This window comes from Morus notabilis, unplaced genomic scaffold, assembly GCF_000414095.1.
Source record: "Morus notabilis unplaced genomic scaffold, ASM41409v2 Scaffold604, whole genome shotgun sequence".
Taxonomy (NCBI): Eukaryota; Viridiplantae; Streptophyta; class Magnoliopsida; order Rosales; family Moraceae; genus Morus; species Morus notabilis.
This window is the reverse complement of record NW_010362300.1, coordinates 487,919-502,181: the sequence shown is the minus strand read 5'-3', so window position 1 is coordinate 502,181 and position 14,263 is coordinate 487,919. Positions and strand designations below refer to the sequence as shown.

The window sequence follows — 14,263 nt, the reverse complement described above, 5'->3', positions numbered from 1 at the left end:
TGGGACTCTCGTGTGGTGATTTGAATTGTGTCTCAAATCTATATTTATGTACGTAAATAAATTATAATTTAGGGATTGTTCGGTTATATTTTTGAGTTATAGTGATTTGAATGGATATTTTGAGTTATAATTTGAGTTAAAGTTGTAATTTGAATTTGTGTTTAGACATGTACATTTGAGTTATGATTTGAATTGAGAATCTATTTGAGTTTGTGTTTGAGTAGGTCAAAACTTGAATTTGTATTTATATAGTATTTTAATAAAAACAAAATAGTGATGAAAAATTTTAATAGCGTATATAGGTAGGGTTTTATTCGTCTTTTCGTTGTGAACGCAGAAAAAAATCATCTCAATCGGAATTAAAACGAAAAAGTTATGACATTTTTAATAATAAAAAAAATATTGTTCATTAACTTAAATTTGAGTTTAAAACTTGAGTTGAAGGGAAAACTTGAACTCAGATTTTTACCCCCACACTTAAGTTAAAACTCAAGTTCAAACTCAAATTTTACAAACGAAGCCCGTTCACTTCGCTGATTCGAGTTTGTAATTCGAGTTAAGATGTGATTTTGTGTGAGAGCTTTCTACTGTAGCAAAAAAATTAGATGTGACTATTTCTGAGAGCTTTTTACTGTAACAAAACTCAAATTCTAAATTCGAATCGGCGAAATGAACGGGAACTTGAATAAAGTTTAAACTTTCTTTTTTGAGTTTTACTCTAAAAGAACAAATTCTTTTTAGATTGAGAATAAAATTTGAATTGGGTTTGAATAAAGTGTTGAAGACTATTTTGTAACAAATCTTATAAACTAAATTGTAAATTACATTAAAATAATATGTAATGTGGATGGAGATTTGTTACTCTTTTTGTTATGAACACGTTAAAAAAAATCACCTTAATCAAAATTAAAATGAGAAAATTATGATATTTTTTAAACTTAAAATTAAGGAGAGAAAAAATATAAAATCTGAATAATTTACCGTAAAAAACAACTAAAATTGTGAATTTAGGGGTGTAAGGTCAATTCTAAAACACAATGATTTAAACCATTGTTAATAGTTTAAATTATCCTCTTTCAGTTTTCTAAAAGACATCAATTTAAACCTTCAACTACAATTCGAATTGAATTTTTTTATTCGAATTATTAAAACAAACAGCACATAAACTAAGCGGATCTCTTTTATTAGAGCCTAAAAAAATAAAATATAAAAGGGGAACTGATATCTTTTAAAAAGAAGGGCTTTGTTTGTAAAACGAAACTGAAATGGTCACTTTTAAAACCGCCAAAACCGTCATTTTGTCTGTTTAATTTCCACTTAAACAACTGATTTTTTTTAATTGGTTTAGTTTGCGATTTTGAAACCACGTTCAAACCATTAAATCGTAAATTCATTTTTTATTATTAAGTAACGTTTTGACATCTTTATCTTATTTTTGTTAAGGTTGAATTCTAGAAAGTATATAATTGTCTCTTAAGTTGTCAAAGGACCCAAATCAACACATTTTACATGTTTAAAGTTATTAGATTGGCTCGTTTATTTACACTTAAACTCAAAAAAAGTTTGAACTCAATTTAGAATTTTATTCAAGTTTTTTTTGTTTTGTTGTAAAATTTGAGTTTGAATTTGAATTTTAACTTGAGTTTTAACTTAAGTTTAGAGTTAAAATCTGAGTTCAAGTCAAGTTGATAAACTCAAACTCAAGTTAATGAACAGTATTTTTTCTATTCTTAAAAACGCCATAACTTTTTTATTTTAATTCCCATTAAAATAATTTTTTTCTACACAAGAAATAGACAAATAAAACATCACTCATATACCATATTCAAATTTTTTATCACCATTGAGTTTTTATTAAAATATTATCTAAATACAAATTCAAGTTTTGATCCACTTAAACACAAATTCAAATAGATTCTCAATTCAAACCATAACTCAAAATATGCACATCTAAATACAACTCAAATTAGAGTCTCAACTCAAAAACATGCTCAAATACACCTTAACTCAAATTAAGATATGAACTCAAATCATGTAAATGAACAAGCAGTAGATATACTATTTTGACCTTGTTGGAGTTCAATACTTGAAAACAAACATCTCGGACGTGTTTTTGGGATTTTATTTATAGAAAAATTTAGAATTTTGATAGGTGCTTGAGGAAACACTTCAAACCTAAAGTGCTCGGTATCAAGCTGCACACAACAATTAGACTTATTAGTGGTTTGTTTTGAAATTTCCAAAACAATAGAACAAAAATTTGAATTGAAGAATACATCAAATCCCATCGTTAAAAAGAAAAAAACTTGATTTGGGTGTGTAGAAAAACTTCAAAAATCCATCCAACTAGCCGATGCTCACTAGTGTTAGATACACAAAATACTTATATACATGCTTCCAACTAATTTCATTATAAAGTAAAACCTACGAAAAAAATAAATAAACCTACATAAGCATATAAAACTGTGAAACATGCCCCCTCTCCAATGAAAGTTTATCGAGCATGGGTTCTTGATGTGATAAGTTACATGTTGTATTCGTATTGTATTTTAATTATTTATATTTTAAATTTTATCTAACCTAAATATGAACCATGACATGTAAATTTTAAAAACAATAAAATTGACATAATACAATACGAAAATGATACATGAACTTAAGATCGACATAAAAATTGTCCTTTTATTCATTTTCAAAAAAATTGTCCTTTTATTGAGTTTTGTTTACACACTAATTCATAACTTACTAAAATGTGATAGCACCCATAAAAAATAAGCAAATAGGAGCATAATATTATAAGAATTAAGAACTATATTATATATAAGATCATAAGTCCATAACAAAGTCTAAACTATACGATGTAAAATATTTTTTTTAGGATAAAGAGAGATATAGCATAATTGGTAGAGTGATTAGTAAAGTATAATATATTTTTAAAAACTAGTAAATTATAGCATAATTTAAAATTTTAAGGTTTAATCATTATTAAAAACCTAAACGTACCCCTAAATCTCCATTTCCACCCCACTCTTCCCCCTAAATATTTATTTTAAAAAATAATAATAATAAATTATAGCATATTTTTTAAAATAGATAGATTATAGTCAAGTCTACTATGACAGGAACCGGCGACTAGTGACCATTTTTCGATGATATTTTTTCGACGACCGTTTAACATTGCATTTACAATTAAATACCGTATTTATCAATAAATATTGTATTTATTAGTAAATATTATATTTAACAAAAAATTCAGTCATTGACTTCGGCGACCGTTTTATACTGTATTTATCAATAAATATCGTATTTACTATTAAATATTATATTTATATAAAAATTTGACAATCGATTCCGGCGACCATTTAACACTGTATTTACTAGTAAATATTGTATTTACAAGTAAATATCATATTTATCTAAAAATTAAGACACCAAATCTAACCCTTTAACACTATATTTATCGGTAAATACGGTTATTATTGCCGAGGAAAATCTACATTGATCGAAATCATATAAAATACATCAATGAACAAACTTTAGTTATTTCATCTTTTTGTTTCTAAAAGACCAGAAACAGCTCTTCCACGAATACATGCTCAGTTTTCTCAACTCAAAAATCAAGGAAATATTCATAAATCAACACACACATATTCTTTTTTCAGATTGATACATATAAAGAAAAGGAGGAAATAAAAGAACCAAACAACATATATGGTCGCTAACCATAATATTTGAAATCCACACTGACGGATCTGTCCAGAAGTCGATCGGAACTCTAGGAGGCGGATCTTAAATCAATAGTCGCCGCACCTATCACAATTGATTGGGGACAGCGAACGAGGAACGGGAACGAGTTTTGCGAAGCCGTCGCATAGAGAGAAAGGGGGGAAAGAGGGAAATCGGAATCACAACGAGCAAAGCACGATCTTCTTTCTACGGTTGAATCGCGGTGGAGAAGAAAAAAGAGGCAACACAATAGTTGAATCGGCGCCGGAAAGAAGGACCTTCGTCGCGACATTGAACCCGGTGCACGAATGACGACAGCAGCGGTAGAGAGTGCATAATGACGGCAGTACTTGACGAAGATTGGTGGCGGCGTTGTGCAACGTTCACCGGAGGAGAGAGAAAAGCGAGAACAAGAGAGATCGCCATGAGAGAGAGGGAGAGTGCTCGGAGGAGAGAGGGGTGGGTTGGGGACAGAGAGAGATAGAGAGAAACGGCCGGGTTGGGTTCAAAGAAGAGAAAAAAAATGTAACCTAAATGAAAGGGTAGTTTTGGAAGAGATTAATATATTTTAAAATGAAAACTAATAATATGCTATAATTGATTATCATTTAAAAAATATAGTATTTACTTTAAACATAACTATAAAATATATTATATGGTGCATTTTCCCTATTTTTCAAATGATTTTCACGTCATGTTCATATTAGATGAACCAATCTGAAATTGATCCTTTTTCATATTAAATTCAGGTTAATATGAATCTAACACTTTTTTTTATTACTTTAAAAATAAAAAAACCTAAAGGGTCAATAAAGGAAATAACAAATTTGGAGAGTTAATACAAACTAATAGCATATATTAAAAAATGTTTAGTAAATAACAAAAAATATTAGATTAAAAATTTTAACACAATGCATTACCCAAAATGTCCTTTTAAATACCTAAAAATCAAAAAATTATTTGTCACGCGCTCTCACTTCTCTCTATGTCGATTGCTTTTAATCTCTCTCTCTCTCTCTCTCTCTCCCCCCGCGATCTAACCTCCCATTGTTCCTCAGTAGCTTAGTGGTAGAGCGGTCGGCTGTTAAATAACTGATTGTAGGTTCGGATCCTACTAAGGCAGATTTGATTCGTTCTGAATTCTTTAGTTCGAATTGAAAGGGTTCACATTGACTATTAAAAGTAGGTAACCCATTACCTGTGTCTTTGTTTCCATTGCATTTTATCTCATTATATCATATTATGTTTTGCAATATTTGAAAATCGATGCCATTGCATTTTATCTCATCATATCGTATTATGTTTTGTGATATTTGAGAATCGCTGCAATACGTCGGTGTAGGTTTGGGATAATCTACAGTTTAGGGTTATTTACGACAATCCAAATAAGACTTCTCAGATGTACTAGTACTAGTAAGTGCATCAATGATACATCATCGATTCGCTTGAGAGGACACAATTACTGCGAGCAAACATATTAATAATGAGGAACACATTTTTGCTATGCTATTAATACTTGTACGGTATTCTGCCCCACCTGACTGAAGAAGAATTATGAGGCGTAAAACCAAAAAAAAAATGTTCTAAACAAAAAATCTCTCTTAGTTGCCCTTCTTCTCTCTCTATTGTCCTCTCTTTCTTCCCCGTGTAATCTGCGCAATCTCCTAGATGCTAACGCTGATGTCATGGCGAGCTTTGATATTCTGGCGTTGCGTTGATTCCACCATCAGCGGCTTCATGATTCTGGCACTGTTCATGGTCCCGAGGAGAAAGGAAGAAGAAGAAGAGGGAGGATTGATGGTGTTTTAGATTTTTTACAAAATTTGATATTTCTTTCATTTAATTTTTTCAACTAACATTTGCTTCTTTAATGTTTTTTAAATTGTTATTTCTTTTTTTTTTTAGGAAATTTGTAATAAATAACATATTTATAAAATTAAATTAAACGAATAACAAATTTTAAACTATTTAAAATAAATATCAATTTATTATGTAAATATTTCATTTACAGTTAGTAAAAAATAATTTATATGGTAAAAAAATTTTATTAATCCAAAAAAAAACTTTTTATCAATCGGAAAATTTACATTGAAAAAATATTTTTAATAGTCGTAAATAAACTACTATTTATTTCATGTTGTTTTAAATGTTATTATTTAATTTTGTTTCATGAATCTGCTGTAAAATTGGTATCGCATGGCCCAAAAGAGCACAGCCCAGCCCAGCTGATTAATCAACAGCGGAAAAAAATAAGATGGAGGGTATTTCTGGAATGTACGCAAACCAAAAAAAATCTTTAAAATGTATTTCAACGAAAGCCCGCTTGGTCCCCGCTGATTTATGTTCGATATCACAGATAGCCAAAGCGAAAGATAATAAGAAACCCTAGATTACCCAATTTTCTTGCTTCCAAAGCGGAAAAAAGAACCGGAAATTTACTTTCTTTTGTTCGATTTTTAATCTCTCTACATTCTCTCTCTCTAATTTGTTCTTTAATTTCTCTGTTTCAGAGATTTTTTTTTTCTGGTTTCATTTGTTTTCAGGAAGCAGACTAAATATTTTTGGGGGTCTTCGTTCTTCGGGAGAGCTCTGAAATTGGAGAAATTGTCGTGTTTCGTTGTGGGTTTTTCTGTAGATGATAATGATGCTTTCTGTGCTTTCTTCGCTAATGGGAGGTTTTCTGTTGTGAAATTAGGGTTTCACTTTTTTCTCCCAATCGCTCTGTTTAAGGAATTGTGGGCCTTTTCTCTATATTGGCGCGATCCGAATCGAACATTCCTGTGAGTAATTACTGAATTTTTTATTTATGAGTTTAATTTCAAAGCTTATGGCAGACAATATTTATTGGGTTTGGGTTCTTCTTCTCAAGGTTCACTTGCATTGTGTCTTGTTTGGTTATTTAAAGAAAATTTGAGGGCTTTGTGGCGGAAATTTGGTAGCTTTGAGGGAAATTACCTTTGATTATTATTATTTTTTCATTCTTTTTCCCTTCTGAGTTTTCCTTGAATAGTATTTTTTATTTTTATTTTTTTCTTTGTTGTCCTTTCAATTACCTAGCATGAAAGAAGCGGTCTTGTTGAATTCCATCTTCTTTTTATTTAACTAATATAATACGACCTTGAATTCACTGTAACAATGTTTTTCGAATTTCATTATCTTTCGTTAGTAAATCAATCCATATAATGCATATGATATTTATTTATTTTTCAATATCCTTTTGCTCTAATGAACTAATGGATCTTCGTGTATCTTGTATGTATGTATGCATTGCTTATTGTAAAAACTTGAAATTTAAATACAGTAAATTCTTTTTATTATTTCTTTTGTTTTTTTTTTTAATTTCATTTTTTAATTCAGCTGATTTTTGAATATTTGGGTATATTTAATCAGGGTTTGACTTTAGGTTTCAATTGGAGAAAAATGTCATCACCATATCAGATTCTAGACAATCGACCACTTGATCATTGGAGGGTTACAGAGTTGAAAGAGGAACTTAGGAAGAGGAAATTGATAACCAGGGGTTTGAAGGAGGATTTGGTAAAACGTCTGGATGAAGCAGTTCGTATTGAGAGGGAAAATGCTCAGAATGATGCTGATAATGATCTTGAATTCAGTCCTCAACCTGAGGTTGTAGTGACAAATTTGGACACGCATGAGGTTCTTAATGAAAGCGTTAGAGGAATTGCAGATGAAGGTAGTATTGGTAAGAAGACTGGAAAGGTGGATAATCTTCCGGTTCAAGTTGACACTAATAATAGTGCCGCAGTCTTTGATCTAGGAAATATTCAGGAAGGGTATGTTCTTGTTGGCAAAGATTCGGTAGTGGTGGAGGAAATGAAAGTGGTGGAGGAGATGTCTGTTGTTCATGCAACTACTGTGGATGCTAGTGTTACGGTCGCTGAGAGTGTGGTGAATGAGGTAAAAGAAAGAGAGCAAGATTTGCCAGATACTCAGATTAAGGAGGAGAATGAAAATTCCAAGGCCCAGCTGGAGATTGTGGATTCAAAGGCCCAGCTGGATGGTGAGCGTTTGAAGCCCCACGTAGAGAGTGACGACTCAAAGCCCCAGGTAGACGCTGAAGACTCAAAGACCCAGCTGGAAATTGACAATTCCAAGCCCCAGCTGGAGAATGAGTATTCAAAGCCTACATCCGAGGAATTCAGGCCCGACGTTTCTGCTTCCAAAAACCAGGTATCTGAGGTCAGCCCTAACTTAGGGTCTCCAGTAAAATATGATTCTATTTCTACTGATTCTGTGTCAATTAATGAAAAGAATGAACTAAAGGATAATATAATTGCTGATAATGTCAAATTAGAATTAGATGTTATTAAGCCGGAGATGGTGGCACCATCATCCGCTACTATTGTTCCAGTTGGTGGTGACTCACATCCTATGGATGTTGAAGAGCCACACGAGAGCAACACATCCGTCGAAGAGAAGGATGACACTACTGGTACTAATGCAGATTTGAGCAAGAAAAATGATATTGTAGATGTGGGGTACTCAGAAAAGTTAAATTTAGACAGAAGTTCTGGAGATGATTCTATGGAAGAAGATGTGCTGGAGAGTAAGCAAGTTGATTCTAAGTATAGGTCTGATAATGTGGGAGATAAGAGTGAGAAAACAAGAGTGTTTGATGTAAAGGAGGAGGATCAGGTTGATATCACGGGGGATGATTTTTCTGCAGACAAAAAGGACATTCATGTTGAGACTAAAGATCGTCCATCTGCTGTGGTGGAGAAAAGAAAGCTTAGTGGTGAGTTTTTCAGCTATAGTTTTCTAATTGTTTTATTTTTAGGCATTTTTAGACTTGTTAATTTAAGATTCCCTCTGTCATTATGCATACATATGTTGCTACACGCATACATGCATAGATGCATTTATACATGTGTTTGTGTGCATTTCTTCTTCAAGATGGTATCTGTCCCGGGAATGTGAAATGTGCTCTTGTTGGTTATGAATTCATGCGCTTAAGATAATATTAAGCACTTGTATTTCACTTTCTGCTAGATTTATTGTACAACTTAACATTTCTAAATCAAATACACCGGTCATCAACATGATGGCATTCATTTATTCTAACTGTACTTGATTTAGGAGCTTTAGACATGGTGGTGAATGTGGAAATTCAGTTACTATGCTCTGTTATCTAGTTTAGAAATGGAATGGGGTTTTTAGGTCATATGTGGACAAGTGTGCCGGTGACATTTATTTTTCCTGAAAAATAGGAGCTATTACGGTTTATAATTGTGGATGAAAAGGTTGATTCAATTCTGGCCATTGTGTTTTAGTACTTAAGGCCCATAAAGAGCCTTTCAGGGGAACTTGAAAATTACAGAATAGAAAGGGATTGAGACTTTACTGCTTTTATGCTGCCACTATTTTTTCAATGAGAATTGCACTTCAGAATTTACTGCCACTGTATAATACTAAATTTTGTTTGGTTTGCATGTTGTTTGATGATGGATGTTTGTGTATGCTAATCGTCTTTTATCTGACCTATTATGATGTTGGTGTACCTTATACCTGCCATTAGTGATTGCGTTGCAAGGAAAAATATTTTGTTGATGAGACGAAGGCATAGATGTCCCTTGCATTAAGAATTTTGACTTTCATTAATTTTCCACTTTTCATATCTTCGTCTTCAAGCTTTCTTTTATTGCCTCTATTTTGTTCCATTGTTCAGTTTAATATTTTTTTCCCCTAAATAAATGTATTTTTGCTTTTCAAGATCAATCATTGGTGGGAAACAATGAGCCTCTAAAGAGGCAACGGCGGTGGAACACTGAAAGCCTAAAAGTTCCAGAGCCACAAAGCTCCAACCTTACACCTACAGCTACTCCCAAGGATACTTTTCAGTCCCCGCTTTCTAAGCGCTTCACCAGAGTGGACTCCACTACTAGTGAGGATACACCTAAGGAGCGTGTTGGTGAGTTCCTTAATGACCTTGCTTTGGATTCCGATAATTATATCAAACATATGATTTCATTTTGTTTCTTTTTGTTTTTCTGCAGTTCCACCGTCTCCGAAACCTCCAACTAACTCTCTCAGAATTGATCGTTTTCTGCGCCCCTTTACCCTGAAAGCTGTGCAAGAACTTCTGGGTAAAACTGGGAATATTACCAGTTTCTGGATGGATCACATTAAGACCCACTGCTATGTCACTGTAAGGCTCTTTGCCCATATCTGCACTCGCATTTGCATGTGCACATCTTGATTCGTAATCTATTGAAGCAACAAATTAATATGAAATGTGATGATTATCACTGCCATGTCACTGTAAGGCTCTTTGCCCATATCTGCACTCGCATTTGCATGTGCGTGCACATCTTGATTAGTAAACTATTGAAGCAACTAATTAATATGAAATTTGATGATTATCACTGCCATGTCACTGTAAGCCTCTTTGCCCATATCTGCACTCGCATTTGCATGTGCGTGCACATCTTGATTAGTAAACTATTGAAGCAACAAATTAATATGAAATTTGATGATTATGATTATGCAGTATTCCTCAGTCGAAGAAGCCATAGAAACACGGAATGCTGTGTATAACCTACAGTGGCCTCCAAATGGTGGGCGCCTTCTTCTAGCTGAGTTTGTTGATCCTCAGGAAGTTAAAGACCGGTTGGAGACTCCACAGGCTCCGGCTGCACTTGCCAATGCAGCTCCTGTTGTTCCTCCGACCCCACCAGCCTCACAGTCCCAGCCGTCCCCCCGCCAACATAGGCAGCAGGTTGCAGCCCCACCATCACTTCCTCCACCGCCACCTCTGTCTAATCCTCCCCAAGCAAGAGAGCGGCTTCCTCTACCGCCTCCACCCCCGCTACCAGAGAAGCTTGATCCTCCGATTGTCACACTGGACGACCTTTTTCGCAAAACCAAAGCGACTCCTCGTATCTATTACCTTCCATTGTCGGAAGAACAAGCAGCCTCAAAACTTGCAGCAGGGAAAAACACTTAGAAGTAGGGACACTATTTTAGAGTTATCCTTTGCTGCTATGGAGATTGTCTTTCGGGTTTGTTGGTATGCTGAATAAGGGTAAAGAAGCATCTATTACTGTTTTTGCAGGTCTGCGGATGTTGGTGGTGGAAAGGAGAGTGTCCTTCCATGGTGGAGTTGCGGGGTTTTTTTTTTGGAGAACTGCTTTGGTGTTGGCGTATGTTAAATTTAGTATTTAGTATTTAGAACCCTTATAATTGAGAGCTGTCTTTATGGATGTATTAAACACACATCTAGCTACACCTGGTTTTCCTTTTTGTACCAGAGTTTTTAGTTTGTTGATCTTTTTAGAGATACTTTATTTTGGTTCTAAAATGTAGGATCTGCGTTTGAGGCCCACTTTCTGCAATTTGTTGCTTATTGAAAGAACCCTTGTTTTATAAAGAAATTAGGCGGTGGTAATAGCGACAATCAGGTTTACGGAATCTCGTAGCAAAGAGGAAGAACGGCAAAACAAACGCACGTTTTCATTAGTTCATGACCTCTTAAACAAACGATTGGGAAAACAGATTTGGGGACGAAGTTGGAAAACAAGTTCGGAAATGCGAGTAATTTGATTCCGGTGTAAGCAACCAATCTAATATGGTTTGGCTAGATTTAAATAGATAAATCAGAATTTTCTAATGTCACGCTATTATAATTCGATGTTCGCACTCAAAACTTTGAACTTTGTTTTGGGGTATTATTATTTTTGGATTGGTGATGTACAACAAATTATTATGAGTGGGGAATAATAATATCATGGGATGTGCGTTGAGGGATTTTTGGAGAGATTGTTGAAAATTTAGTAAGAGAAATCTTGATAAATATTCTTTTAAGTTCATGAGGTTTGATTTTTACTCTTATTCTTGATTAATAATCTTTTTTAGTCAAATAATCATATGAGATAATGAAATTTAAACCCGTATATTTTTAAGGATAAGTCGTTAATTTTTTTATGTGGGGTAATAAAGACTTGAAACATGTAATAAATACGCTTTCTTTAAAACGTTATTCGCTCTTTCTCATATGTGAGATTGCTTGCGGTTTCAGTGACCAATCGCCTTCAAGATATGACAATCCTTTCTGTGTGTTCTTACACTAAGCAAAAATGAAAAAACACCAAGACCAGAGAACGTGCTATTTGGAGAAGAAAGGAAACAAGATTTTTAGAGTGAATTCTTCTAGTAACTTTTTTCGTATTTATAATTAAATGACACCCTTTAATGGACCTTTTAGAGATGTGCTGCCGAATAAAAAATGTTACAACGTTTTTGTGATTTTAAAAACCGGAAGTACACTCAAAAAATAAATTAAACTAATTTAATTATCTTTTAAATCCAAATCTTAAAATTAAAATTGAAATATATATATATATATTATTATAAATAGTATTCTCTTTATACACCATGTAAGGCACAAGAGACTCTCTTGTTGCCATTCCAACAACCAATTCTCTTAAGTGCTACTCCACTTCATGAGTTATCAATGTGGGACTTCGATGTCAAGCTACAACCCTTCTTATATTTAAACTTGAACAATTCCAACAGAGATTGGGTACAAGTTGCCAAATGAATCTCATATTAGTGTAATTATATTAATGAGATAATATGCATTATCTATTGGGACTCCATAAAATTGGATCTAATGAAGTTTTTCTCAGAAAAAAAAGATAACAGATAGGAAAAATGAGTCAAATACCTCTTAAAGTGTATGAGTTTGGAGTTTTACTCTTCACTCTTGATTAATATCCTTTTTCGTCAAGCAACTATATTAGTTAAAAAGGTATTAATTAAGAGTAAGCGGTAAAAATTTAGACCCATACGCTCTAAGGGAAAGTTTAACAAAAGAGAAAATTGATGAAGTTAGCCTTAGAGTGCACGAGTCTGGATTTTTACACCTTACTTTTGATTAATACCCTTTTGACTAATATATTATTTGACTAAAAAAGATATTAATTAAGAATAAATGATAAATATCTAAACTCATGCACTGGGTATTTGTCTCCTTTAGGGTCAAGTGAAATGGGAATTTCAGCCAGGCTTGGTCTGTTATTTTCATCGGGCCAGGGGTCGACCCTAAAGGGAGAGGGACCTAACTCTTTCTACCAATTGATTTGAAATGCGAGTTGTCATTTTTTATATTAGTAGATATAATCTATTTCATTAATTGACGTGATAATATTTTAAATATCCACCAATGTAAGAATAACAACTTACACGCTACATCAGTTGGTACACTAAGAGTTGAAATTTAAGTTGGTGTCCCTATTACTATTCACAAATATAAATTGGGATAATACCTAAAAACGTCCTCCGTGTTTTGCTTAAATCCACTTTTAGCTCTTTTATTATACAAATGTCTAAAACACTACATGTATTTATAAAATAAAACTTAAAATGCCTTCTAAAGCAATTTAATTTTTTAGAGTTCGAAGATTAACTTTCCTAATCTTTATTAAATATAATTTAAAATATTATTAGACCAAAATATTAATAAAATCAATCTTACACAATGAAGAATTTCTAAAACATAATTGAAGTATTTAATTGATTGAAATATTTATTTGGACATTTTTAATTTTTTTAATTTATTTTTTTAGTTAAATCATATTTATAATAACAATTAATATAGATTGAGAAGAGTAACATTTATTTCAGAAAGATATTTAGACAAACACGCGGAGTGTTTTAGGTATTTTACCTATAAGATTTATCAATTATTTTAGTTAGTAAGTATTGTTTGTAAAAATGATGTATCTATTAATTGCGACGAGTAAATATGAGATTTGCTGGAAACAATTATTCTTTTCCTGCACGCCTAAAAAGTTGGGTCATCGATGCTTCATTTTTCTAAAATCTAATAATTTTCCTTGTTAATCAATAATATTGTATACTACCACAATTGTGGAGGAATTTTGCGAGCCTTCAATTCCACGTGTAATAGGAATTTTGCATGCTTTTTTTTTTTTTTTCCTCTCCATGTCGAAAAAGTCCGGTCATCTTTAAAATCTTATAATTTTCCTAAACTACCATAATAATGTACACTACCAAAATTACCATAATTTTCCTTGTTAATCAATAATGTACGCCAACTCGTGATTCTCCTAGTTCTGATCCGCAATTTCTAATTACGCATTCAATGACTATCAAGGTATAATTCTGCCTCGTTAATTTTGTTTTTTTTTTGAGTTAAGAATTTAAGTTAACAAGTAAATTTATGTTAAAAAAATACTCTTAGCAAATAATTGACTTTGAATTTTCACAAGAGAAAAATTGTATTAAAAACTTAAGAAGATGTTTGGTTTATATAAATTTAAAATTATTTTTGTTTTACGTGTATTTTTTTTATGAGAGAAAATATTATAAAGAATTATGAATATGATTTAGTAAATGAACGAATATTAGAAAACAAACGTAATTGTGATTTGAACTATGAGGATCTCATCCACTCTGGAACTTATCTAGAGCTGACGTTGACTTTGATCCAACGATTGGGTTGCGGGTAAATTGGGATCCACAAGGAGTTCTCTTCTCTCAAACTCAAACTGTAGCG

The 14,263-nt window shown here is 32.6% G+C and overlaps 1 protein-coding gene across 3 annotated transcripts; it reads left to right on the top strand.

Moving 5' to 3' along the window:
- Positions 1-6,205: 6,205 nt before the first annotated feature.
- On the top strand, positions 6,206-11,068 carry LOC21403028 (apoptotic chromatin condensation inducer in the nucleus). Of its 3 annotated transcripts, XM_010101630.2 has the most exons (6): positions 6,206-6,506; positions 7,117-8,482; positions 9,458-9,655; positions 9,741-9,892; positions 10,235-10,692; positions 10,799-11,068. In XM_010101630.2, the coding sequence occupies exons 2-5, from the start codon at positions 7,147-7,149 to the stop codon at positions 10,688-10,690; spliced, it is 2,142 nt and encodes a 713-aa protein (XP_010099932.1). In that variant the 5' UTR covers positions 6,206-6,506; positions 7,117-7,146; the 3' UTR covers positions 10,691-10,692; positions 10,799-11,068. The 3 variants fall into 3 exon arrangements, with proteins under 3 accessions (XP_010099932.1, XP_024023626.1, XP_024023625.1); XM_024167858.1 differs by having other exon boundaries at positions 7,130-8,482; positions 10,235-11,068; XM_024167857.1 differs by having other exon boundaries at positions 10,235-11,068.
- Positions 11,069-14,263: the final 3,195 nt, after the last annotated feature.

Bases quoted from the DNA above. Each gene is read 5' to 3' on its own strand.
- LOC21403028 (XM_024167858.1), top strand. From the start codon at position 7,147: ATGTCATCACCATATCAGATTCTAGACAATCGACCACTTGATCATTGG. The intron at 9,656-9,740 runs GTGAGTTCCTTA...GTTTTTCTGCAG, and splicing joins TACACCTAAGGAGCGTGTTG to TTCCACCGTCTCCGAAACCT. The intron at 9,893-10,234 runs GTAAGGCTCTTT...ATGATTATGCAG, and splicing joins AGACCCACTGCTATGTCACT to TATTCCTCAGTCGAAGAAGC.